This window comes from Zosterops lateralis, assembly GCF_965231275.1.
Source record: "Zosterops lateralis genome assembly, chromosome: 7".
NCBI lineage: Eukaryota > Metazoa > Chordata > Aves > Passeriformes > Zosteropidae > Zosterops > Zosterops lateralis.
In genome coordinates this window covers 27,535,431-27,560,994 of record NC_139767.1, presented here as the reverse complement: position 1 = coordinate 27,560,994, position 25,564 = coordinate 27,535,431, and the positions used below count along the sequence as shown (strand labels likewise).

General features: G+C 38.2%; 1 protein-coding gene across 1 annotated transcript in view; it reads right to left on the bottom strand.

The window, feature by feature from the left end:
• SLC49A4 (solute carrier family 49 member 4) overlaps positions 1 to 25,564 on the bottom strand; it is a gene marked incomplete at its 5' end in the record, with an annotated part of 70,659 nt that overhangs the window by 31,654 nt on the left and 13,441 nt on the right. The window contains 3 exons of the mRNA XM_083864878.1: positions 217 to 346; positions 5,937 to 6,199; positions 18,895 to 18,988. Coding sequence (XP_083721004.1) covers positions 217 to 346; positions 5,937 to 6,199; positions 18,895 to 18,988 — 487 coding nt within the window. The remainder of the gene's footprint in view (positions 1 to 216; positions 347 to 5,936; positions 6,200 to 18,894; positions 18,989 to 25,564) is intronic.

Sequence of the window (25,564 nt, the reverse complement as noted above, 5' to 3'; positions counted from 1 at the left end):
TGGCATGAAGAGTGAAGATATACACAGTGGTTTAAAATTTAATGTCTGCTCTTTAGCAGTTAGCATCCTTTTATGTCTTGACATTAATATTTAATTTTATTTTGTTTAAAAGCACTACAAACCCACTTGTTTGCTCAATGAGAAGATTAAAGCACACTTGTTTTTATTTACTTAGGCACTGATCTGCTTTAAAGTGGAAACCCAATGAGGTCCTACCTTAAGAGCCTGCAAAAACTTCTCCTGTAGCTGAGCCGTTGGCTCGCTGCGGCCACGCTGGGGGGGAATGGAGGGCGCGAGGGGAAGTAGGCCAACGCTGCAGAAAATATCAGGGAAACCATTCCAAATTCTAAAGAAGGCAAAGGAAAACAAAACCAAGAACAGATGTTAGCATTGAAAGATTTATTTCACTGCAGTGTTGTTATCAGCCAGCCTCTGAGACATAAATCCCACCACAAGTGCTTGACTGCTCCTGACAACAGAATTCCGTAACTTGAAGGAGAAATTTCTCTCTCCTTCCTCAAACAAGATTTCAAATTGAGATGGAGAATCAATGAGACTGGCAGTCCATTCCAGTGATAGGTGCTGCAGAGAACCAGGCTCACACACAGGGAACTCAGTGAAGTAAAAGCAAACCTTTTGCTTTTTCTCTTCAGAGAGAACTGCAATATGAGGACTTGGCCACGTTTCCTTGCGATGGAAGTAACTCAGTGCAGGTAACAGCATGCTAGAGACTTTAAACAGATGGGACTGGGGAAGCCCCAGGGCATGGAATAACAATTATTCATTGCACAAGATGATGAAGGCAAACAAAAGGTCAAGCAAGGCAGCAGCTCTGACACAAACAGTACTATATGGCAACAGAATATAAAGAGCAAAGTGCAGAAGCAGCCATGGCTCATGAATAGAAAAAGTACAGGTAAGAGAGGGGAAAAAAAAGAAAGAATAGAGCTGTTTGTGGATGCTCTGCTTGTTTAGCAGCAGGTATTCCAAACCTTTGAAAAATTTCATAGCAGAAGTTTGGACCTGAGCTTGAGAAGTGATCACTTCACAGAAAACAGTAAGTCCCATGAGCAGACATTCTGAAGAGAAACAAGTCTACCCTGAGTCAGTCTAATTAATCTGTTTTGCAGGCCCTTTACAATGTATATCATGTTCTCCACAGTCCTCAATCCCGCTATTTCTTCTATCCCCTTTGAAAACAAGATTCTTCGTTGACAGAGAGAAAAATGTATAGCTGAAGTGTGTTATCTTAAAAGAACTTGTGATCTTATAACAAAGTGTTCACTGACACCACAAATAAATTCCGGCAGTGCTGGATACTTGATGGTCTTAATTTTCTTCTTTTTTTTTTTTTTTTTTTTTTTTTTTTTTAACTCTTTTTTAATAAATCAATATGAACACAGCACTTCGCCAGGTCCTCTGCTAAACTAGAAGAAAATAAATTCAGGAAACTGAAAAGTAAATAACACTCAGTCTAAATAGATCAGCTGGAGACAGAGAAAGGAAATGAATGCCTCTATATGGCATATGGGAAAAAAGGCATATGGGTTATATGACAATGCCATTTTTCATGATCAAATACTAAAGGACTCATTTTGAATTACATGGTGTCTCTTTTCCTGCTGTGGTGTAACTGCATGTTTAGAGGGCCACAGGCACTTTAACTAGACCTTCTCACTCCTCTGCTCTTCAGAAAATAGATCAATTTCTATCTTTGTGCACATTGTTTTGGAGATCATGAACAGTGAATAAAGTACTGACTGTAACTCATCACCCCAGACCTAAGAAAGGGATGTCACTAAAGGACAATTCTATACAGCTCTTTAGTAAAAGCTCTTTATCCTTCTTCATACCTCTAGTTTACATATAGGTTTACAGGCATACAAATGTACATGCATACACAGATTTTAATCACATATTAAAGGAAGACTTCAGACTGCTGACAGGTATAAGCAATCAAGAATGTGATTGCACAATCCCATAAATTTTGTCCAAGGTACTCATTATTTAACATTATACTGCAATGCTATACGGGGAAAGGCTAGGTTTCTTTCTGAAGAATGTAAACCATAGCAGTAATTTTTTTTTTTTAAGTCATAGAAATATTTCATAACAGGTGCCCGTCTAGGGCCTCATCTATGCACTGCCTCAAGATTTCTACCAGCCAAACTGCTGTAGTAGGAGCAGTATAGTAGCCCTTTTTTAAAATTTTTTTAAAAAATTTAATTACTAAGTTCAGCATGCTGTCCTTGTAAGTACCTTCTTGCAACTCTTTCATGTTTCCCAATGTCATACTTTGCAAGCTAAAAAATGTGCTTAGATAGCTCTGCTCTCATGTACAAATGAAAAGTGACAAATTCACTGTGGAAACAAAAGCATCTCCCTCTGTTGAAGAATATGAGTTTTTAGTGCCATCTTAGCTTTGTATACAATACTTACACCTCTATCAAAAGTCCAGGTGCTGCCAAACACATCTGATTTCTTTCATATTGAAATGCTTCCTCAACAGGAAAGCTACACCCTTATTTCCATTGTTTACATTAGCAGACTAGAGGAAGAGGAATACAATCTAAAACTTTTCCTGGGCAGGTAAGTAGTGAGTAAAAGCAAGCACAATCAAGAAGGTAAGAAACAGGTCAGTGCTGAGAGCAAGGAAGCTGCAGTGACAAGAGACAGGCCCTTCTTTAGAAGCTGTCAGCTCCTCAAAAGTGCAATGGATGCTCTCAAGCAGACTAAAGCACATGGAATGGGGCAGAGATAAATTAGTGTGCAGAGATACAGATATGTACATATCTGCATACTAGTTGAGGAGTGAAACGGGAATGCTTCACAAAAGCTGAGTACCATACCACAGTGACCTGTGTCATGAGACATGCCTGCATCTTAGCCTAGGAAGCAGGCACCCTGATGCTTGTGTAAACCCCAAACAGACCAATTTAAAAAAAAAAAAAAAAAAAAAAAAAAAAAAAAAAAAAACCAGAAAGAAAAAAAAAAAGGAAGAAAAAAAGAAGTTTACAGATCCACAAGACCCCTTGATAACAAAGTATTTTTCCTTCAGACAGGTTACTCATAGCACAAAAACCTGCTCAATCTCAAAAACCTTCTTCCTCACCTTGTTCTGTAGGAACATTCCAGGGGGCATGAGGGCCCCTGACACACACACATACACTTTTTTTAAACAAGTAATGATTTTACACTGATATTTAGAAAAGGACAAGACTAAAAGCTCTGGCTGCAGTCCAGAATAATTCATGCTTCCTTACACGATTCAGGTAATACAATTCAGTCCTGACTTGCTACATCCGTACTACTTGAGCTGTGAACCAGAATGTGCAGCGACACAGATGACACAGAAAGAGGCTGTGGCAATTCAGCTGAGCTCTTAGTCCGTGTTTGAGATAAAGGAACAGCAATTTATTAAAATACAGAAGAGACTGGAGTTAACAGAGCAATTTCAGGATGGGTTTATAAGCAATTGCTTTGTAATCATGTTTGAGCTTAAGTCCTTGGAAAATTTGCACACTCTTGGCACACTACTGATCCCAAGTTAACAATTCACATTGTTACTGTCTTTTAAAAGACATCATCTAATTTTTGCAGACTATTTATTTAATGCTAGCTTACACAAAAACAACAAGCTCATTAGAAATGCAGAGTGCTTACCCTGTGAAATTGGCTTTCCCGTAGTATCTGAAAGGACAAGTCATACCAAAACTGACCACACTTACTGAAGAAGTGGGGAAGTGGGACATTTGGGTCCAGCTTCTTGTTCTTCTAGATTCTGCAAAACCTTTGCTACTAATCTGTGAAGTCAATTTGAGCCTAGTTTCCTGCACGGATGTTTAAGGGGACAAATAGTACCCTACTACACCTGCCAGGTATTTTTTGTCCCACAGGTGAACAGAACTGTCTGTTCACTATCACCCACCATGAAGCAGCTGTCCTTCCACTTCTGGAGCCCTTGGGGCACAAGAGAGCACAGGGAAGCAGTCAGCACAAATCCCTTGTGCTTTCAGCTCTCCAGGGAAACGGGGCTAAGCTGAGACAGAACAAATATCCCATGAGGGATTCAAAGCAAATTCCTCTTTGACAATTCTTTGCAATTTTAAACCAGCTGGAGGTTTTCCATCATTACTGTGATTCACTGCAGGCCAGCAATGTCCACAAAGCAGCTCTCTGTCATTGTCTGAACAGCTACAGCATTTGCAGCTCCTGAAAATACACATCCCATAGGACACAAACACCAGCACAAAGAGACCATCTCTGTTCAAAGCCCTTTCAAATACTACGTGAGAAATGCAGATGTCCCACAAAACACAATTCCTGGGAAGCTGAAGAGCTGCTGTAGGATGATCGGTTACTGGGACCAGTGATCCCAAACAGGTCTACAAGGCTGTTCCCACACCCCTGCCAGCTCAGAAAGGTAGAAAGAGCCATGATGAGATGTGAGTCAGGCAAGACCTGAACCTTGGTGGCAACGTCCATCCCTGTTTCTGAGGAAAATGCTTAGGAAAACTGCCCGAAAGAGAACAGAAGAGAATGTGAATCTAATGCACTGCTGAACACAACATTTCTAGAGCTACCAAACTCAAAACACTGGTTTCAAGCACAACAGTTTTCCTTAGGCAGAAGAATTCCTCCTTCTCCATGGAAAATCTGTGGAGGGAGAGCTAAACCACTTCTCTGATTGCTAGAGTTCTCCTCTCCTTATCTACTGCTCCTCAGGACAAAACCTGACTTACTTTCATTTTTCCATCTTTCACACTGGAATTTTCATCTGCCATGAGATTTGCAGAGTCTAACTAAATGTTTACTTGTGAAAAAGGCTTAGCCAAACCTAAACTTTCTTGTTCCATTTGAGTCCAGTAAAAAGTAGGTTACTCAAAAATACTTGCTGAAGCCATGATCCAAATTCTATTACACTTTCTTTAAAACAAACATTAAAGTGGCCCTCACCCAACAGGAATATTAACTTGACAAATTTCCATAAGAATAAAGTCCAGGAATAAATGATCACAACCAGCTAACTCAATCCCCTAAACCTCCATATAAACTACACAGTATATATATGTTAGGACTTCTGGAACACTTAGAACTAACTCCTGGCTGAATTTCAGAAGATGTAATTACAAGAGGGGAAAACTCCTATCAGATGTGCAACTCTTAATGTTGTACCAATTTATATCCACTAAAAATCATAATGTAGACACTTAACCACTTAACCAATTCTGTTTCCTTAAAGTTTGCTGCTAATTTTTCTAAGTGACAGGAAGAGGTATAGAAGCCATTGCAATAAAAAGAGCAAAAGGATAACATCCAAGTTTTATCAGGTGAATTTTATATCAGTGATTTTTTCCACTAAATTGTTGTCACTTCATTGAAATTGCTCACCAGTAAGAATGATGTGGATTTAGCTAAAAACAAAATCTATTGTGCTTTAATTTCAACGTTTCTAATTCTGTAGATTCTGAAATACTAATAATCTAATCACATTTGAAGGGCACGTGCAGGTCATAAATTAAGGCTCAGTTAATGCAAAAAAGAATTCAATGCTAAAAGACTATTGAATTCCCATCCTTACAGAAACAGCAGAAGAAACCCAACTTGTCATGGAAACATATTTTTAATGAAAATTCAATAAGCAAAAACCAGTTTTGAAGCTCAGGGAAACTCTAAGACAACATTTCTCCCAAGATCAGCCAATACAAATAACTGAATTACTTTTTTTCGAGTCAGTCTGAACAAAAGGCTATTTTAAAACCATTCCTACACAAAAGAAAAAAAAAAATAAAAAAGCCTCCTGATTTAAGTATTTTCCCTTAGGCAGAGACTAGCTCCTGTGCAAACCAGCCACTAGAGGGTAGTGGTTCTCAAGCACCAACCACACACGAAGGCGTGCACCTTTTCTGTTTTTAGGTGCCGAGGCTGACCCGCACCTGCATAGAGCATGGCCTCGATGCGGTCCTTGATGTGCTGGGTGTTGCTGTGTGCCAGCAGGTGAGCCGTGCCGTTGGGAGGCGGCACCACCAGCGGCCCCACCAGGAAGGCGGCGGCAGAGCCCAGCGAGTTGAGCAGGGAGGCGATGGCCGTGGCCGTGGCGCGCTCGTCCGGGGAAAACCAGGTGGTGGAGAGGAAAGGAGCGGCGTTCATCACCGTGGGCCCCGCCAGGCCGTTCAGCAGCTGCCCTCCGTGGATCAGCCTGAAACACAGAACACACCACACGGCCATTGGGATGACAAGTGCTTGCTGGGGGCTTTTTAATTAAAAAGGCACGGGAGATAACCGAGTGCTGGAGATGGAGCTACTGCACAAAGAAATTAAAGTCCTGTGTGAAAGAAGGATATTCTATACACTAAAAGAAGGCAAATTAGATTGATTTAAGGAATCCGGAGCTACTCTGATCTCATTACCTCATATAAATGGAGAAGCAAATGTTCGCTTCAAAGCAGAAGAGGGAATAAAAGGGACTTTCTTTGCAGCAAAAAGGTATCATGACAGGATATAAAAGTAGGAAAGGTGTAGTAGAAGAAAAGCTTTAAATTACAAACATTGTAAACCTGACCCTCCTGCCTGCATAAATCCCAACCGAAGATTTAAATTAGTTATGGCAGATCCAAAATTGAAACACTTCAGCAAAATACTCTGCATATTTTTTCACTGCATTATTTATTTTTATTTACACACTCAGATGAGCTCTATGTGCCTACAGATGAGAAGGCCGGGCTGTTAGGGTTTCCAAGAGAGTCGTCTTCTCCAGCAATCTGGCCATTCTCAACATACTGCTGAAACAGCCAAGTAAACCCAGATTTTTCTCGTTTTTCACACTCATTGGGATTTAACAGATAAGGCTGGTGACAGAACAGAGATAGTACTTCCAAGCACTGAAGTCTCTGCAAAGTTTGGCTTAATATTAGTACAATAAAGAAATACAGAAAGGACTTTTTGAAGGCTCCCCTATACGTGGAATTCAGTCAGAAATCTTACACTTTGACTTTTCCAAAAAGTAACCGGCTATGGAAGGCAAAACGATTTTGGAATTTATATAAAAACCGCATGCCAAAAAAACAGCTAAAGAGTCATATAAGAAATTTCAACCCTCCAAAGCAAATCTATTCATTGTGCATTAAACTGGTGGCAGATGATATTTTCAAATGGGTGGTGTTTTTCTAACCATAGCAGGAACTCAGTGTTATTGCTGCAAGACTTGAGTTGTGAGACATAAAAAGCTACGGCCTGAAAATGGGGAAACATAAGCCAGCATTTAGGCAGTGTTTCAAGCCACAAAGGGTTGAATAATATACAGTGGAGCAGGAGTTTTTTTTAAAGCACACAAAGGAACACAATATGCAAAAGAAATGCCTACAGACTCTTTATGAAATTAACAAGATAGATTGCAATAGAAAGGAATAGATGCTACCAATTGTCAATAGATTGGAAATTAATTTTTTAAACAAAATTTATAAAAAATATACAAAAAAAGAAGCAGTATTATATATCATCTGAAGGAAACTCTTTCTGAGCTGGGACAGAAATAATATCCACTCTTACTTATAAGCAATTCAATGGTTTTGGAGGTTTCTTTTTATTCTCACACAGAAATGACAGATTTCATTACTGGTGTTGATGATGTGCTTCAGATGGACATAACCAATGCATGGTCAGGCCTTGTCAATGCTTGTTAAACCGTCACACACACTAAACCAAAATGAAATAGTTTTAAATAAAGAAAAAGTACTATATAAACAATGGTCTGGAATTTTTCTGGAGGACACATTACATCAATCCCCTATGGTTACTATCCAGTGTACTCAGGGCAAACCAAGGTATCCTTGTGCACTTTGTTATTTTCATTCTATTTATCTCACTACAGTAAGTTATTCTCAAACTCCTAAAATGTTTCAGGGTATTTGCAGAGCTACAGCACATCCCCAGAAATAACTGCGTTTCAGTAGCAAGTGAGGTAACTACTGTAACATATAATGATTTTATTTTAGTACTTCCTCCTGCTCCAAAGTGAATTTAATGTTTATATTGTGTTCTTGTTACTGTATGTTTGGAAAACTGTGTCACCACAAAATAACCTTTACAGCTTTGGATGCCATACTACCACTTCTGTTCACTGACACCACTCTGGTATTATTGTTTTAATTCAAATATGCCTCCTCTGTAGTCAACCTAAAGGCAAATAAAACTCAGTAAAATCAGAAAAAATGTGCAATAGTTCTGCAGCATCTGTGGTTATGTAGGCACATCATCTGAGAGAAGAAGAAAAGTTTTGTTAAAAAAAACCCCTAAACAAACCATCAAAAAAAGCCCTCGATTTATATATTGTGAAAATTGCACACACATATTCTTACCATGCACTTCAGATTTAGATTAGGTCTATCAAACTCCATCATCTGAATAAAGCTCTGTAACCAATCTCTATACTCAAAGGGAACAACAAATGTTAATTTTATTTTGCAAATCCCAAAGGAGAAAGCAGCAACTTAATCCAGAATTTTAATTCTATAATAGCTTTTTGTCCTTGTTGTTTTGGGTTTGTTGGTTTGTTGTTTTTTTTTTTCCAAAGGGTGAGCAAATTCTGTTTCTCTCAAGGTATCTTTGGCTGGTGTTTTCCTGGCTGGTGTGCTCTGTTCACAGAGATTTGCATTTTTGGCATTTACCAAGCCTGACATTTTCATCCAGGATAGAGCATCTCTTATCTTCATATTGTTTAATTTCTCGAGTTCAACATATTTGAGTTAATAAACACTATTTTCAGACTAAATTGCCATCAATATACAGACTACTATCTGAAATATCTCTGCATATGATAACAGCTTAAACCCTATTTTATCTCTTTTTCAATACTGGCTTGAATTAAGCTGCTTTTTCCTAAGAAAAAGATTATTTGCATCGTTCTTCTGCACATCCTTAATTCATTTCCCCAGAGAAGCAGGGACGAGAAATTCACAATGCAATTCAGAGCATTTACTAAGCTGCTGCTCTGGGAGATGTATGTAGCAGCTGCTCCACCTGACAGAGAAATATGAACACAACAGTGTTGGTGGCTTTTTGCTGTTTCTTACAACATCTTATCAGCACTGCACTAGATTTTGGTCTCACAGCTCGTGAGTCTCCTCTCGTACGCCATCAGTGCTAAAAATTTCTCCAAGACCAAGAGAGGTTTGTTTCTGTTATCCCCTGATTTTCTTGTTGTTTCTGCTACTGAAAAGGTGCAAAGAGGAACTGCATTTTCCCCATCACTATCCCAATTTCATTCTGCACAACAAGTTTTCTCTTTCCTGAGGCAAGGGATGAAAAGATAACTCTAGCCCAGGATCTTACCCAGATGGAAAAACATTTTTCAGTCTCATTACACTATCAAGTGTAATGTTCATCTGTTATTTACCCAGTGCCGTTTTCAGATACATTATTTATCCAATCATCATTTAATTATTTTCATGTATCAGAAAGTAGAAAGCTATTGAGGTCAAATGACAGAAAATAACACGAGCAGAAGGCTTTTTAATCACAATCATGAAAGAGAAAATTGGAAAAAAGTTACACCAGAAATTCATTTTCGACTTACAAAAAAATTGATGACTGTAGCTTAAAGCAAAATTGGGGAAGTAAACATCCATCTAAAATATTTTGTTTCTAACTGTTTTAGTAGCCCCGTCTGGACTCATTTTGCTCTGTCAAGGTTTTTGCACACCTGACCTTCCTGCTAATGAATTTATGTGCTCTGCCAAACTTGTAATGTACAATTGAATATTAGCCCTTTATAGGCCCTTTTAAAGAAATAAAAAAAAAAAATAATATTTGAGGACTGATAGTAAACGGTAGTATGAAATATCCCATGCCAGAACATCACAATCATGAGTGACTTAGACATTTACATTATGTATCTATGTAAGAAAATACACATATGTACACACACATCCCCCTCTGCACAAAATAAAGATTACTTTTGTTCCTAAACTGGCATCTGAAGTACAAAAATATAGTACAAGAGACAGTTAAAATACAGCAATAGAAATTAGAGAAGAAAAACTCTTTGTACTATACTGTCACCTCTGTCCCAATTTTTTTTTTTATCAAGTCACGTTAAAAATAACTTGAATCATGCAGTGTTCATCACTTCCCTGGGAAGACTTGATATTAGTATCAGGAACTGACCTGGTTATACCCGCCTTATTCGCTTCTTGCAGTCACTGTTGCAATATCCTAACAGGCAGCAACAAAGAAAACCATGCAAGGCTATAAATGCTGGAATTACAATATCACTGAGCAAACTGGGTATGAAAAAAGTGAGATTACATAGGAAAAAGGTTCTAGTGACTAATGATAATACCATACAGTTAAGATGGGAAAACACTTCTTTTTACAGCCAGCTTTATTTTTCTTTTTCTCCTTGTACAAGTTGAAACTTTGCATGCATGCTCACAGTCACATCAGGTACTGGATGCGTTAAGCTGTTTAAAAGCTGTGTGTTACATAAGTGCTTTTTCTAGGTAAAAAATCCAGACATTTAGTGTTCCTACCACTGTGTCTAATGCCTGGACTTAGCAGAATTTAAAATGAAAGAAAATCTCATTAGTTTCTGTACTCAGATGAGGGGAAAAAAGGCAACGCTGAAGGGAGAACTACTTACTCAAAAAATTACTTTTGATACAATGGATTTAATACCCACAACACTAAAATAAGTATCCAAAGCTCAGTTCTAAGATATGATAAGTGAACTTTTTCACTTAAGGCTAAGACTAGAGAAGTTGGATCAGTATTTAAACTGATTCATAGTGTGGAAAAAGCACTTTTCACCTTTTCTTTGGCAGAAAACACAGTGAAGAGCACAGCTGTCAACGCCAGGGTGCTGCTCTGACTCTCTAAACACAATGAACTAGCCGATTGGAAAATTCAATTCCTTTGCATCCTAGGAGGAAGTAGAGCTCATTTCAAGAGCCCTGAGAAGATGTAATTCTGGTGCAGGTTTTCTCATGAAACTTTTACCGTGCTTTTCCCACTCGCTGCCATGAGAATTGACCACTTAGTCATTTTTCAAACTTCCATGCAAACACAACAAAAATAAACTGCAATTCAGTTTTGCCACTGTTGGGCAAAGTGTGACAAGTAACGAAGTCATTCTGTGGGCAGACAGCGCTACAGTGTGCCACTTACGATGGAAAAGTCCAGTACTGCTGATCCTGACAACACAAAAAGTAATTCTGGATAAAGAAGTTGATGTTTTATAGAAATGGATGGCTATTCTTTTCACATGCCTGACAAACTCATTCACTGAAACAAGTAGATTGTTCAACTCCTGCTAATTTGGAAGACAAATAGGTTTATGTAGTGATTAGCTCATTGTGGAAACTCCTGGAAGCAAATGAAAGAGACCCTTCCACTGGAGGACTTCAGAGAACTTTTGAAGTGCTATTGAATTTAGTGTCACTACATGGCAACAAAGAAAGCAAATACCTCCTACTCTAGAGCATCTGTACTGACGTGATGCAAACTGCTTGCCCAGAAAAAGGCACATGAAAAGCCATGGACTTACCCACATTATGTATTAGGAGACTGATTATACCTCAGAGGGAACCAACATTAGTTTTGTCAAGAACCACTTTTTCACAATCAAGCTACTAGAAGTGGATAGAGCTTTTCTTTTAAACTCACAAAAATAAATACAACAAAAGAACCTCCTAGTAAGTGGAACTTTTTCAGGCACTTTTAAGGCAAAGAGAATTAGGGAGGTCAAATTCGTGCTTTACTGCAATTCACTTCTACAGAGTATGGGGAGAACCAATGCAAATGATGTTTTGTTTATACCCCAAAGAGAGCACAGTGAGGCTCTATGTCTGGAAAAAGACTGGAAAGAAAAATACCTCTGGGTAAAGCAATGAATTCATCTATTAAAAATAACATTCTGATAGATGAATTTCATGGAAATGCACTTCCTTTCAATATTTTCATTAAATTATATATTTATACTACAAAAGCTTTCTGACTTCTGGATATTCATGGATTGAGGCTATTAGCATTTTTTAGCTTGTTTTTGATGCATGGGACCATTGATATGTGGAATAATTTAAAGCTGTTTTTTTCCCCATCAGTAAGAAATATTATTACAAGCAGAAAGCCTGAGTCACTGTTTGGTGCATTATCTCCAGAAACAGAATGAAAAAGAAAAGAGAAAAACTTAGAAATGCACATTTAGCCATTTTCATCAGGAATTAGGCTCATGTTTTACCCCTGTGTGAACCATCGTCTCTGCACAGTCAGTCAGACCATTATGTGAGGGGACTTGGAAGGGACCACAGCATCTCCATCCCACACATCCCAGCCTCATGTCTCTTCTCCCACACTTAAAGTAAACAGCAAACGCATTTACAGTGGTCTAAAAGATAGTGAGTTTTGGGATTCAATTTAAAGGACTGGAAAACCAGAGTTACTCCAAAACTTATTACTGAGAGTCTGCCAAGAGAGACAAGTGTTTGCAAGGAAAGGAAGCAGCAATCTCAGGCCAAGAGCCTGAGGTGTCCACCAGACAACCTGACAGAGGAGAGGGATGAGGTGGGTGTACAGTGAGCCTGGCACTGTGGTGACAAGTTCCCTTGAATCCTCACACTGTGTTATTGTACAGGCATCACACCTGTCACACAGCTGGGGCCGGGGGCAGTTCTTCACTTTATCCAGGTTTGAAAGTGAAGAGCACATAAAGTCAAAGCTGAGCGGTTTGTTTTATTAAAAGTTCTGTTTTCTTGTTTTTTCTTTTAAAACTAACCAACTCCACAAACCCATTACTAAAAGAAGAAATATTTAAAGCAACACTAATAGAGGACACGCTCATCAAATATGAAGAGATACAAAGTACACAACATTGTAAACACGAAGTAGGCAATTACATTATGGGCTAATGAGGCAAAACATACTGAAAAAAATTATCAGGGAAGTGCACCGGGACTGGCTGCTATTTGGGCTGCTGTGGGAGAAAACTGATTAAGATTACTTAGTACAAAAGAGGTCCTAAGTAGGATTTTTTAGTAAAAGAGTAGGAGTATACAGGAGATGCAGCAAATTAAGGAATGGAATAAACAAGACCTATTTAAAGAGAATAATTTTTTTTAAACAAGTGAAAGAGCAAGAGGGTGTTTTGATGATAATGCAGCAACTTCAATATAAATTTGATTAATATGAATTCTATAAGGACAGAAATTAGCCACCATAATATGAGTCACAAACTAAGGCAAAGAGCTCTGTATGATTAAAAAATTAAAAGTGTTCTACAGTTAAGGATACCACCTGCCATTATATGAGATTAAGCTAAATATTCCACAGAGAATATAAATTCTCTTCCCTTCCAGAACAGGTTTTTTTGCTGCCTACTAAATACTGCTGCAATACCAAGCCCATTCTGAGTTTCTTTTAATGTAGTGCAAGAATTTCCACAGGGTGTGTAAACTGCTAATTCAGCAGCCACGCTGACTGCAGGTGGATGACACTCACAGTGCCATGGCCAAAGTCCAGGACAGTAGCAAAAGGAAAAGAGCATTTATGACCAGAACTGTCAAGTCATCTAATTTTTCCCCTAAGGCTGATCCAGCTGAAGGAGAAGCCAATTTGGCTGCCCCACAAGCGCTGATCAGGAGCTGCTGGTGCATCACAGGACATGTGAGTCGAGCAGTGGCAGGCAGGACACTGGGCAGCCAGAGGGACACAAAATCACCCCCCCACTACCACCAACAAATAAGCAAAGATGGAAAAAATCATAACCACTTAAGAAAAACTCACAGGACCTCTCACCTAAAACAAATGCTTTGGAGCAGAGGTTAAAAAATAAACCCTGTGTACAAGATGAAGCTGGTGGAAGTAATAAAATCAAGATAAACTGTTAAGTTACAGGGGCCAAAAAAAAAAAAGTAATCTCCACATAAACCTACTCATGAATGACCTGCCTCCTTTTTTCCCCACTTTCCTATTTTTCTGATGCCATGGATTAACCCAACTCAGCCTTCCCCCAGCACTGCAGCACAAACCAGCACCATCAGCACCAGCCAAATGCTCAATTTTAACATTTTCCCCCTCTGCTTGCCAAGCTACAGCACACAAACAGGTATGTTTATTCATCTTTCTGCTCCCAGACCCTCACTTAGATTAAATCTTTTTTTCATTTTTCTTCCCCAGTGAGGCAGGGAGCACAAAACACTCAGCACACTCTGTCTTTATTTCTTACAGGCTGATTTGTCTACCATCCTCTCCTAACAGGCTCTTCTCATTCCCTAGAACACTTTAATTCCTCTTCTCTGCAGACGCTCCCGTTTGGGTTGTTTGGGGGTTTTTGAGCACTGGAGTGTGTTCAGTATTACCAGGGAATATGGGAATCCTACTATGTTTTTCCCTTACTAAAATAACATCTTCCGAGGTGCCCCTTTACATTTTTAATGCGTAAGAATGGTGGCTTATGGCAGCCTTAGGATCAGAAGAGACAAATAATGAGATGATCCCATTAATTCTTTAGTCTTTCAGAGACAGAAAAGGGGAAAATGTGAAATTATTAAAGAGTAAGTCTAACAAGAGTAAAATACAAACTAGGTTGCAACTAGCTAATAGAGCCAAAATGTACCAAAGGTGTGCTAAGAGTGACTCTTCAAATATAGAAAAGAGGTCATAACAATATATCTGAGTAAGAAAAATATTCAAAATACTAAGAACTGGTAATATTAACAAAAAGACCCGTTTACGGGATCTACCAACTATTGTTGTGTCTCCTATAAACAACTGTGTAAACAACCACTCTGTTTGCACTATAATTCTCTGTACTCTTTTGCTGGATTCCCAACAAACATTTTAATGGTACTTACTGCCAAGGAACATCCTCTCACTGCCATGACTCAAGGTCCTCAATAACTACCTCTCTGTTGTGAAATGTAATGTGAAGGGCAAACACTACCAGCCCACAGCATAACAAGTTCTAATAAATTGCTTAATTAATGTGTTCAATACAAATGACAAATTATGTTACATCCTTTACTTCCATGTCTTTAATTATCCTGTCTTTCAAAACATTTTAAGAAGTCTTACATCACACAGTCTTAAAAGCCAAAGATTTATGGCTGTGGGCTGATTTAATCATTTTATTTCCTTCTCTTTTATATGTTTCAGCTTTTTGCCTAGATTTAAGACCTAAGATGTATGTAAATCTATTCCTAAACACAGAATACGAGGTAAATATGAAGTGCTTTGAGGAAGGAAAAACACAACTCTGATTTAGTCTATAAGAAAATGGACTCCCAGTAATGTTAATGTTCAGGATAAAATAATCAAATCCTAAAAGAGTCCGATAAAAATATTCATTCAGTGACAAGCAGGTGTCAGAAAGGAAAGGACTGGACAAAATGCAGGCAAAAAAGCATTAGTGATGTTCTTGGACCCTCCAGGGAAGGGAAGAAGATTCAAGAAAACGTACAATTTGATAACTTTTTTTTTTCTTTTATGCTCCATATAATGTGTAGTAACTGTGAACTAAAAAAAAAAAAAAAAAAAAAAAAAAAGGTGTGGCATATGAAGTTTTCATAACATTTAGAAAGGAGTAATAGTTTAGGGGTTTATTTTTAGAAGTCAAATTTCTCTCACATATCTGGCACATCTGACGAACCCAGATGCACGTGGTACACAAGAAAAACTCTTTTTAACATCCTTGTCTGTTTGATAGACTCATTAACCTTATAGGTTACTGAGCTGGGGAGGAAAACAGGTAAAAGCACATATGTACATGAGAGGGGATTTATTAGTCCATGTAAAGGATGGATCCTCCATCTGACATGCAAATTCACACTTCAGCATTTCCACCATGTACTCCCACTTCAGCCTGCACTGAATTTATGCAGTTCTGGCATGGATTTCCAGTGCAGTTTTAGGTCACACACTGGCAGAGAACGAAAATTCACCATAGAAAATTCACAGCTGCTTCAAGAGACACACTGAAATGTGTAACTTGAATTTTCCCTCATATGCATAGGCATCAAATGTACTGAAAAGAGAGGTTAAGGTCCTTGTTTAAAACATTACTCGGAGGACTGGAGATGGTCTTAGTCTGATATTACACACTACAACCAAATGAATAATTATAGACTAGAAAGGGGCTTAAGAATACACCTGGATATGATGGGTCTGTTTGAGATAAGGAGCATAAAGCAGCCAGGATTAAATGTCAGTCTTAACAGTGATTTCCTTACGTCTATGACTGCTCTGATAGGTGGTGGGCTTTAGTAGCTCTCCTTAATGTTAATCACTAGAGCTTAGGGAGCAGAGACTGCTACAAAGTACAAAACCTCCAATCTAAGCCTTAAAAACCTCATGGACATTACTATAATTTTTATGTCTATTAACTCCGACAGAATTGTCCCATGGAAATCTTTAGCATATTCCCACAGATTACTCACAGACTGAAGGAACATACTACAAAACACGCAAAAGCATTTGAAGAAATTCCAGTTACACTGGCTACTGAAATGCTTCCAATTAGCCTGCGTGTGATCTCATCCCTCTGACAAGCTCTGTAACATTCAAATTGTTGTATTAATGCATATACACATTGAGAATAAGTGCATAATTTGGTGCTCAGCAAGTTGTGGCTAATGCATTAAGCAATAATGCTCATCTCAAAAATATTATTTTATTTGGTATCACACTTCAAATAATGGATGAAAACTGGCCTTGAGCCTTAACCCACAAAACAATGCCAGTTACATGGTGTAACATCACACAGTCTGTACAATTATTTATAAAGTCTCAAGAAAGTTCACTAAAAACCATTTTTTTGCTTCACACAGTTAGCTATAATTAATTCTTGGTAGATTTTTTAAAATCAAACTGTGTAAAAGACCAAGCTATTTCCTCATGTAGAGCTACAATTCTTTAAAATTTCTTTTTTGAGAGTAGGATAAGTAGGGAAATTTATCAGTTTCAGCTGGAGATGATATATACTTCCACAGCATGAATATATGAAATTATTAACCTTTTCTATCAGTATTCTGCTCATACTCTTTTTTCCCCTATATAGTTTTCAATAAATTTTAAGATCATGTTTTATATATCTCACTCATCAGACTCTATAAAGCCCAAAGCCTTTCTTTGTCTCTTGAATGTTTCTCCTTAGTTATATATTTCCTTGTTTTCCTAGGCCTGCTTTCTGCATCTACACTGGAAAACCTTGTTTAAAGGTGATAAGAATTTGTGGAAACTCTCCTGCTGCCCAAATGATACCTCGCATCTAAATCTCACTTGGGAATTTTCATTTTCTCAGGTATTTACAGTCTTGATCCTTGTTTAGGTAAAGCCTAGGGCAGTACATGTCTCCTGTCATACATCATAAATGAAAAGCTACGTGAAACACTACATTTCATTGCATTTAAGCCATCTGTCCCGTTTCAAAGCTATTGATATTTGACCCAAGACTGATGAGAATGAACAAACTGAATGTCAAGCACCCCTTGACATTTTAAGACAATATAAACCAGGGGTAAAACGAGGACAGCTCTCTCTGGCCACCCAAACAGTGCTTTTTCCTCAAAAGGGTCACTGTGAAGGGTAGCACAATATGGTCAGTTTATCCTGCCTGGCTCACAGAGTCCTTGAACACCCTGTCAAAATGGGCAACACTGGGCAACCAACATCAGGAGCACCTTGAGTGCTTCCTTATATTCTCACTGAACATCTAAGAACTGAAATTGTATCACCCTACCTGACACTCTGCTCTTAGTTTACTTATCAGGGCTAGTTTTACAATTCATGTGTTTTTACATTCTCAGTTCTCTCTCCAAACCTCTTTCTTTGTTTTATCCATGGTACCCAGTCATTGGCTTTTAACACCGCACCAAACATTTTCCTTCTCAGTTTAAAAGGTTGCCAAGCTGGTTTTCAGGGTAAGCAATACTAAGGGGAAAAAACAAAACCCCAAACCAAAAATCCCAAACAACTTGCTGAAGTAATACCACAGGACTGCGTGGTAGAGAATTCAAGCTGACTAGAATTCAAGAGGGAAAAACCCAATCCACATAAAATACTTTATTTGTAAGATCTTTTCTAAGTGTTTACATATTATGCAAGCATAACTAGCAAAGAACCAGTGCTACTGCTTTTTTAAAGTAGCAGGAAAGAGTAGTAATGCCTGCATACTCCCACCTCCTTCACACTGAGAGGCAAAAGAAAGTTAAGTGAACAAGTGATCCATATTCCCTAGCTGTACAAAACAAGCACTACTCCTGTACTTAATGAGGATTCCCAGATTCAGGATATGTTGACGGAACAATTATATTGTTGGGTTTGTGGGACTTTTAGGAAGGAATCTCTTTCTATTACAAATTTGTGAAGTGCATGTGTACAGCAGAATCATTTAACTGCAGAAAAAGTACAAGGCTACTTCAGAACACAGACTGGAAGAGACTACATGAAAAAAAGCCATTTTGCATGAATACATCTGTCTCACAGCATGATCCCATACATTCAATGAGAGAAAATGAACTAATTATTTAACATTTGCATATAAATTACATATTTTGGGGGGTTGAGGCAGGGCTCCCTGTGTGATCTTGGGCCAGTTTCTGAACCTCACTAAATCTCTGGTTTCTTACTTGCAAAGCAGGTTAATATTAATTATGCAGGATGGGGTGAGATTAAATTAACTTGAGCTTGTAAAGGGCTTTCTGATCTTCAGATACTATTGAGAAGAAGGACAAGAAAAATCCATTTAAGAAGCAAAGAAGCACGTAAACCCACAGCCACACAACAAACATTTGGTTTATCAACTTCATAGAGAAAATTTGTACTAACATATCTTCGTAGTAGCAGTAAAAATTATGTTAGTAGAAAGAATAAAATATGTATATTAAAAGTAATTAATTGACTTACTTCTTTCTAATTTCTATGTCTGAAACTGGAACACATCTCAGGCCAGCTCCCAACACCATGAGGGATGATGTTAGTAACACGGTTACCCTCAGACCTAAGATGAAAAAACAGCATTTTACAAGTTAAATCAGTAATGTTGCAAAAGAAACATTGATTAAATATATATACATTTAAATGTGTATTTACATGCAGTCTCACATAAATAACACATATTTCTTTCAAATCATAAGCACTTTGGTGCTGATATAAATTCCAGATACATTATGAAATCCTGAGTTATTTTCTACACTTACACTCCCGAATTACAAAGGCATAGCAATGCACAGGAGTGTATCCAAAATCTTTACAGACATTTTTGGAAGTGAAAAGTGGTAACAGAAGTATCAGCAAAATGTACAATATTCCCTTCAGAACTAGAGGCAAACATGCTCTACTGTGTTATCTGAAATCTAGGCAGATGCAAAGAAAAATCTGGACTTGTTCATTCTTCTCCAACCACTTAATGAGCACAGACACAGCGCTGTTATTGTTTTCTTTCATAATGCAGATATGCATTTCATCCCAAAGAAACAACCACTTATTCAGGGGAAAAAAAAAAAGTGAGAGTATTTTTTTTTGCAGTCCTTGCAATTAGGGCAGATTTTTGCTGTTCTCAGCTCAAATTGTCAGAGGTTGTAAATATTGTACATTAGAAAAAAGCCACAATTGACTGATTCCTTGAATGTGTTTTTTCCTCATGCAATTTTCAACTGAGAAGTGCTTAGATTAGAAACAACCTTATCTTTGTGCTGCAATTCCTTTTGCCAGCAGTTTGTTTGCTGCTGTTAAGGTGTTTCCATCAGTAGCAGAGAACAGTGACAGCTGAGGGGCTTAAGCTCCAGAATCTTGAAAAACATCACAATCATAAATGCTCACAATTAAAAACCACAGAGAGACTTTGCATCTGTGAAGCTGTAAATTTTGAAACAATTTCACAGCAACAAATAGAAAATAAAGGGCTTCCATGTTCTTAGTAGAATATAATAAAAATTAGTAATGATGACAAACATATAATACCTCTAAAATTTAGGTAAAACTAGTTATTACCCAAAATACAGATGGTAGAAGAATCTGTCCTATGATAAGTCACCTATCAAACAAACAACTTTGATTCTTTCTAAAGCTGCCTGTTTTCAGGAATGCTTCTTTTCTTAGTAACTCCTGTAATGAGTACAATTCAAGCAATAGTCACATTAAATACTTTGTCTCCATGTATTTTAGTAAAATGTGATTTTACTGGGCGAGTCATAATTTTGCTCATATTGTGAGAGCTCTCAGTGAACCTCACTCATGACTCTGCAAGTCCTGGTGCTGGACACTGCACAAACCAAAACCAAGTTTCTCTATTAAAACGTGTAGCCCAAGACAAGCCAAACAAAAATAAGTTAGTAAGTTAAGTCACAGGTTTTCTGAAATGGAAGTGAGACTTCCTTTAGTAAGGCTCAGTCATTAACACAAGGAATGCCAGGTGCAGTGATGTGACTCTGAAGGACACCTCACATCCCATATGCCCTGAAGAAGTATCATCAGCCAAAAATATTTCTTGCCTGGTAGGATTTCCCAATGTCTACCCCAGCTTACTTGCCTGACTGTGCTCAACCCGCAAATGTTGCTGCTAAACTGGTTTTTCAAGTGTGCACAGAAAGTCCTAAATAAATGCCCATTTATGTGGCTGTCCAAAACCTACATGTCCCTGTGTTTCCTGGGCCAACCCGAGTCTTCATGTGACATTGAACTCCACATTCCCACACTGTCTGTGCTGTACTGGGGGCAATTATGTGTATCTGGATTGCACACATGATGCTTTTGCCTCTTCTTCTTGGAAATAAATCTTTGTTAGGACTGCTTTTGTGTATAATGAAAATTTGTATGCAGTAAGGATTGGAATTTTATTGATGGAAAATTGAAATACAATTCTTTTATGCAAAAAACATGAAGTTTTCCATTAGGAAATGCTATTGAAAATTTTCAGGAAAGCTCTAGTAATGTACACACCGCCTTATTTTCCATGCAAAGTAGGCTCTTTTTGAACTACATTTCACAAAACACGATGCATTCTGTCTTTCAAGAAACACAAGGACAAGGACAGCATCAAAGGTGCTGCTCATGGGGCCCTGCTTGAAGTGCAAGCCAGGGGCAAGCCCAGGACACAGCTGTAAGTGAGAAATAGAAATTTAAATTTAAATCACCACAAGACACAAAATGAGTGTTTCCATATAAAAAACTCCTATTTGATTTCTAATTTTTAAGAAAATCCCTACACCAAAATATATATGAACCAAGAAAGTTTTAAATTAAATCTGCACAAAAATTTCCTTAAAAAAAAAAAACCCAACATGCAATTTGATGAAAAATTAACTAGATGCTGAAGTTTGCCTGCAGCTCTAAATTCAGGCGTATCTTTAATGTCAACCTCAGATGTCAGATAATTTTAAAGTAAAATTATCTGTTAGAGCTTCACAATCATGTATGTCTGATCGCTCCATTCTTTGAAGTCCTAATCTTGAATATTATTTACTGTAAGGTATCTCTTTAAAAGGTTTTGATTTCCCAGATTATTCTTTGTTCTTTTTTTCTGTTTCCACCCTAACATGTAAACACACCCCTGGAAACTCCTTCAGTTAATGCTGCATGTTGAAAATGATGACACCAAACTGAAGACAAGACTGTCAGACAAGCAGCATATTAGACATTTTCTTTGCTAATTACACAATATAGTTTTACCCTCTAAGCATCTCACCCTGTTAATTTGCTTCACATTTAAATGCTTTTTCGTCTTTATTAGAAACCAGTTTTTTTATTTATTTCAGTATTTTTGTTTTGAATGTTGCAGTTGTTGTTACATTGCATTTGACATCTTGTATTATTCTAAGAGGTGCACCCCAGAGTGCTTAAGATAGCAACCATGCATCATGGGGACTATAAACCAAAGTAACCAACCAAGCTTGAAAAACAGCCTGTGAACCTTGCAGAAAATTATGTCTCTACTTTAAAAGATCTAAGTAATTCACTCAACCAAGAGATTTTGTGTCGATGTAATTAACTTCATTAATTCTACCCTGTAAATGCAAGCAGTAATTGGAGGGAGGGAGGAGAGTACAGCTTCTTAAAATCCATCATTCAGTTTCTATACCTTTCTATCAGAGGTTTCTGACACATGGCTGGAAGGGGAAGAAATTCCTTTAAACAAGATTTTCTGTCAATGGTTAAATTTTGTGTTCTTTACACCTTGTGTCCTTAGCTGTTCCTTTCCATCCTGTTCTTGCAGGAGGTTTCTGGGCCCCACAGGTGACAGTGGCTCTTGAGCAAAATGTGGTCTTGTTCAGAACAGCCAAACCTCATTGACAGCAACAGAAAAATCCAAGCAATTTGAGTCAGCAATAAAAAAGACGTATTAATTATCTTTTATGAGCGTAACAGTCGATATTGTTCAACTGTTTAACCCTCCTGTGGCTCATAGCACCATCTGCTTCATGACTTCAGCATCAATGCTGCATTTGCTGTTTCATATTTCCTTTTAAAACAACTGTCTCCAAACTCTGGCCACTAGCACAGATTTAACAAACTCTCAAGCCACAATGCCCCACCACCCACAGCCCAACAGAGGGCACAAGCAGAATCCCACCAGGCTGGAACACGGGGGCAGCAGCTGCCAGTGGCACCCAGCTGCTCTTCAGCTCCCTCACAGCAACATCCAGGGCATGGGTGCTGATCTCACACAACTCCTCCAGCATGCTTTACTTTCAAGTTGATTTTCAAAGTAAATGAAAAGAAAATGTATTCCTCACCTCTCACATTACTGACTTGTACCCCAGTGAGTGAATTATTATGCCCAGTTTAATAAGAAACTTAACAAAAGATGCTGTTGTCCTCATTGCAGCAATTTATACATTAGAGTTTGTCATTCATGAGGAGAATGTGATTAACTCATTCCTGTCCATCCATCCCCCACCTGAGCCCAGCACAGCAGCTCCCTTGGTTCCCCACTACTGCTACAGAGCACTGCAAGCAGCCTCTTCTAGCTCAGAGCATCACACACAGGGCAGACATGGTTTGAGTTTGGTTTCTCCCTCCAATGAAGCATTCATCCTAGGGGAAATCCCAGCTGGATGAGCAGAACAGACAAGTTTTCACCTTTCTCCTTTTTTTTTTAATAGAAGTTTGGCCAGAGGAAAGGCTGCTGGATTCAGCCCTTCCCCTGGCACAGCAGCAGTGATTTCCCTCATACAGCTCACACAGCCTGCTCTCAGATGCAGTAATTTGAGGGGTTTCCTAACTTGCCCTGCAGATACTAAAATCAGTTCTCACAATACCAAGGGCAACAAGGCTCTGACTAGAAACAAGTGACATCAGCCTCCTGCACTTTTTCATAGTTTTTAAAGACTAGGCTGAAAGCACAAGTGGTCCCTTCTGACACTGAACTGAGAGCATTTGCTTAACTTCCCTATCATTCTGACTAAAACATATCTAGCTAAGAGAAAACTGTCTTGGGTCCATACACACCAATTAAAAACTCACCAATTGCAACAGCTGTTTCAACAATTCACTGTTAAACTGTGCTTCTCCCAATTTAAAGCAAATTCAAAGAAGTTCTTGTTTTGCCCTTCTTGATAAAATAAACCACAGTTCCTACATGTTTCCTTCTATAATATTAACCTATAAAAAAACGCTTTTACATTTAGGTTCAGTAAGTAAAGTATTGAGCTCCTAGCCTTCAACAATTTTTCTTTGGACATGAAATTGTTTTTATCTTATTAAAATGCCCTCCTTATTGCTCAAGCACTATTTTTAATTGGGTTTCTTTGCTGGATACCAATTCTCTGTTTCATATGATGGGGCTTTTCTCCCTTCTTAATAGATGCTTATACACTTAGCTATAATTTTTAAAAGGCTTAATTAAACAGCTCCCTTTATCAGGGAATCCTGAAAGCACTGCACACACACACCATCCTCCAGAAATCTTTGGATTTTTAATGTAATTCTAGCAAAATTATACTAATAGCTGCAACATTTACTCTCATAACATCAATTATCTTTGCCAAGATTAAAATACCAAAAAAAAATTGCTTTCTACTAAACACAGCGAATAAAACTTGCATTGTGCCTGCTCTTTGCCAAATTGACGAGAGTCATTAAGGAGGATAAGTGGCAATCCTCTTTCAGAAGAGGCATTCTTGCATCAAGCAATACAACTTTCAAAAGTAAAGATCCTTTTCACTGATGTAAATATACTTCATAGCTGAGATGTGGTTCCAGTCTTTCTGCTAACACATGGAATAAACTTGAAAAGTCAGTATATTGGGCCTGCCTCAGATTCCACAAAGGCACTTGATTGCAGACTGGCATAAATTCTGTCTGGAAACTCAGTGGAAAATAAATAAATTCTCAAGAATAGCATCAATAAAAACTGGGAACCAAATACAAACACTGTATGCAAGGGAGAACTACTACCAGGTCATATGTAGCTCATCCAAAATTACATATTCGCAGATAATTCTGAGGTGGAAGGGATTGAGTTTAACTTTTAAGTGAATGGCCCATACAGTGATTGAGCCCACCACCATGGTGTTATCAGCACTATTAACACCATGCTCTAATCCTAATTTGATGCCAAGATATCATTGGTGCAATTAATTGCTGCTTCTATCATTGGGTGCTATTAAGCACAACCTGGACCTCCCTTTCTCCCTGAGTACTTGATGCTGATGCTTCTGTTATTGCCCCATTTCAAACCTCTGATTTTAAAATAAGCTGAAGCCAAGTGCTTCCATTTTATCCCCTGACTTTATGTGGCACTGCCAAGACAGCATCCCAATTTCAACTGGAAAGATTTAGGACCTGAGTACTTTCTTTTCTGATTGAAGATGAAGCTAACTCAATTTAAACATTCTGCAAGACAGGTGACAGCATCCTTTGGGCATCAAAATGTAAGAACCAAGCTCTATCATACAGAACCTGTCTAAAATAAATTAAACTCAGAGCTACATTTCAACCTCAGTCTTGTCTAGGGCACAAGATCTTTTCCTGTATTAATCCACAACACAGTCCAGTTCCACCTTTCAGTGGAGGGCTGCAGGGTAGATTCCACCTGACACTGCTCCAATTTCTGCCTGACATAAATAGTTGGCAGATTGAGATGCCCAGATGAAATATGTACTAGAAACTCCTTGAAATGTAGACGTAGGAGGTAATGATCTTCAGAGGGGCAATTTCTCTTTATAGTATCTTGCAGCTCTTGCAACAAAATCTGTCAGCAATTGCTGCCCAGTTAACAGCAAGGCTATCAGCAGGAGTTTGACATTTCTATATAAATTGATTTACTTGCAAAATTTAAATTTGAAGAAGCAAACACAACAAGTTGAAGTAAAATAGTTCCTGTGATTTGGACAAACTTTCTCATTGGCATCAGAACTTCAGTAGAACCAACTACTGATGGGGGGAACACACAGGGAAGTCCCTGCCAAATCAGAAGACAGACAGGTGCGAACAACCAGACCTGACCCAAAGATAAAGTCATCTCTGCTGCCAGCACTTGTTGGACAGACACAGCAGGGCTGTGTACAAACTGAAAGCAATGAGGGCCAATACACATGCTTTCTTTTCTCCAGTGTACCTCTCAGATGAAGAACAT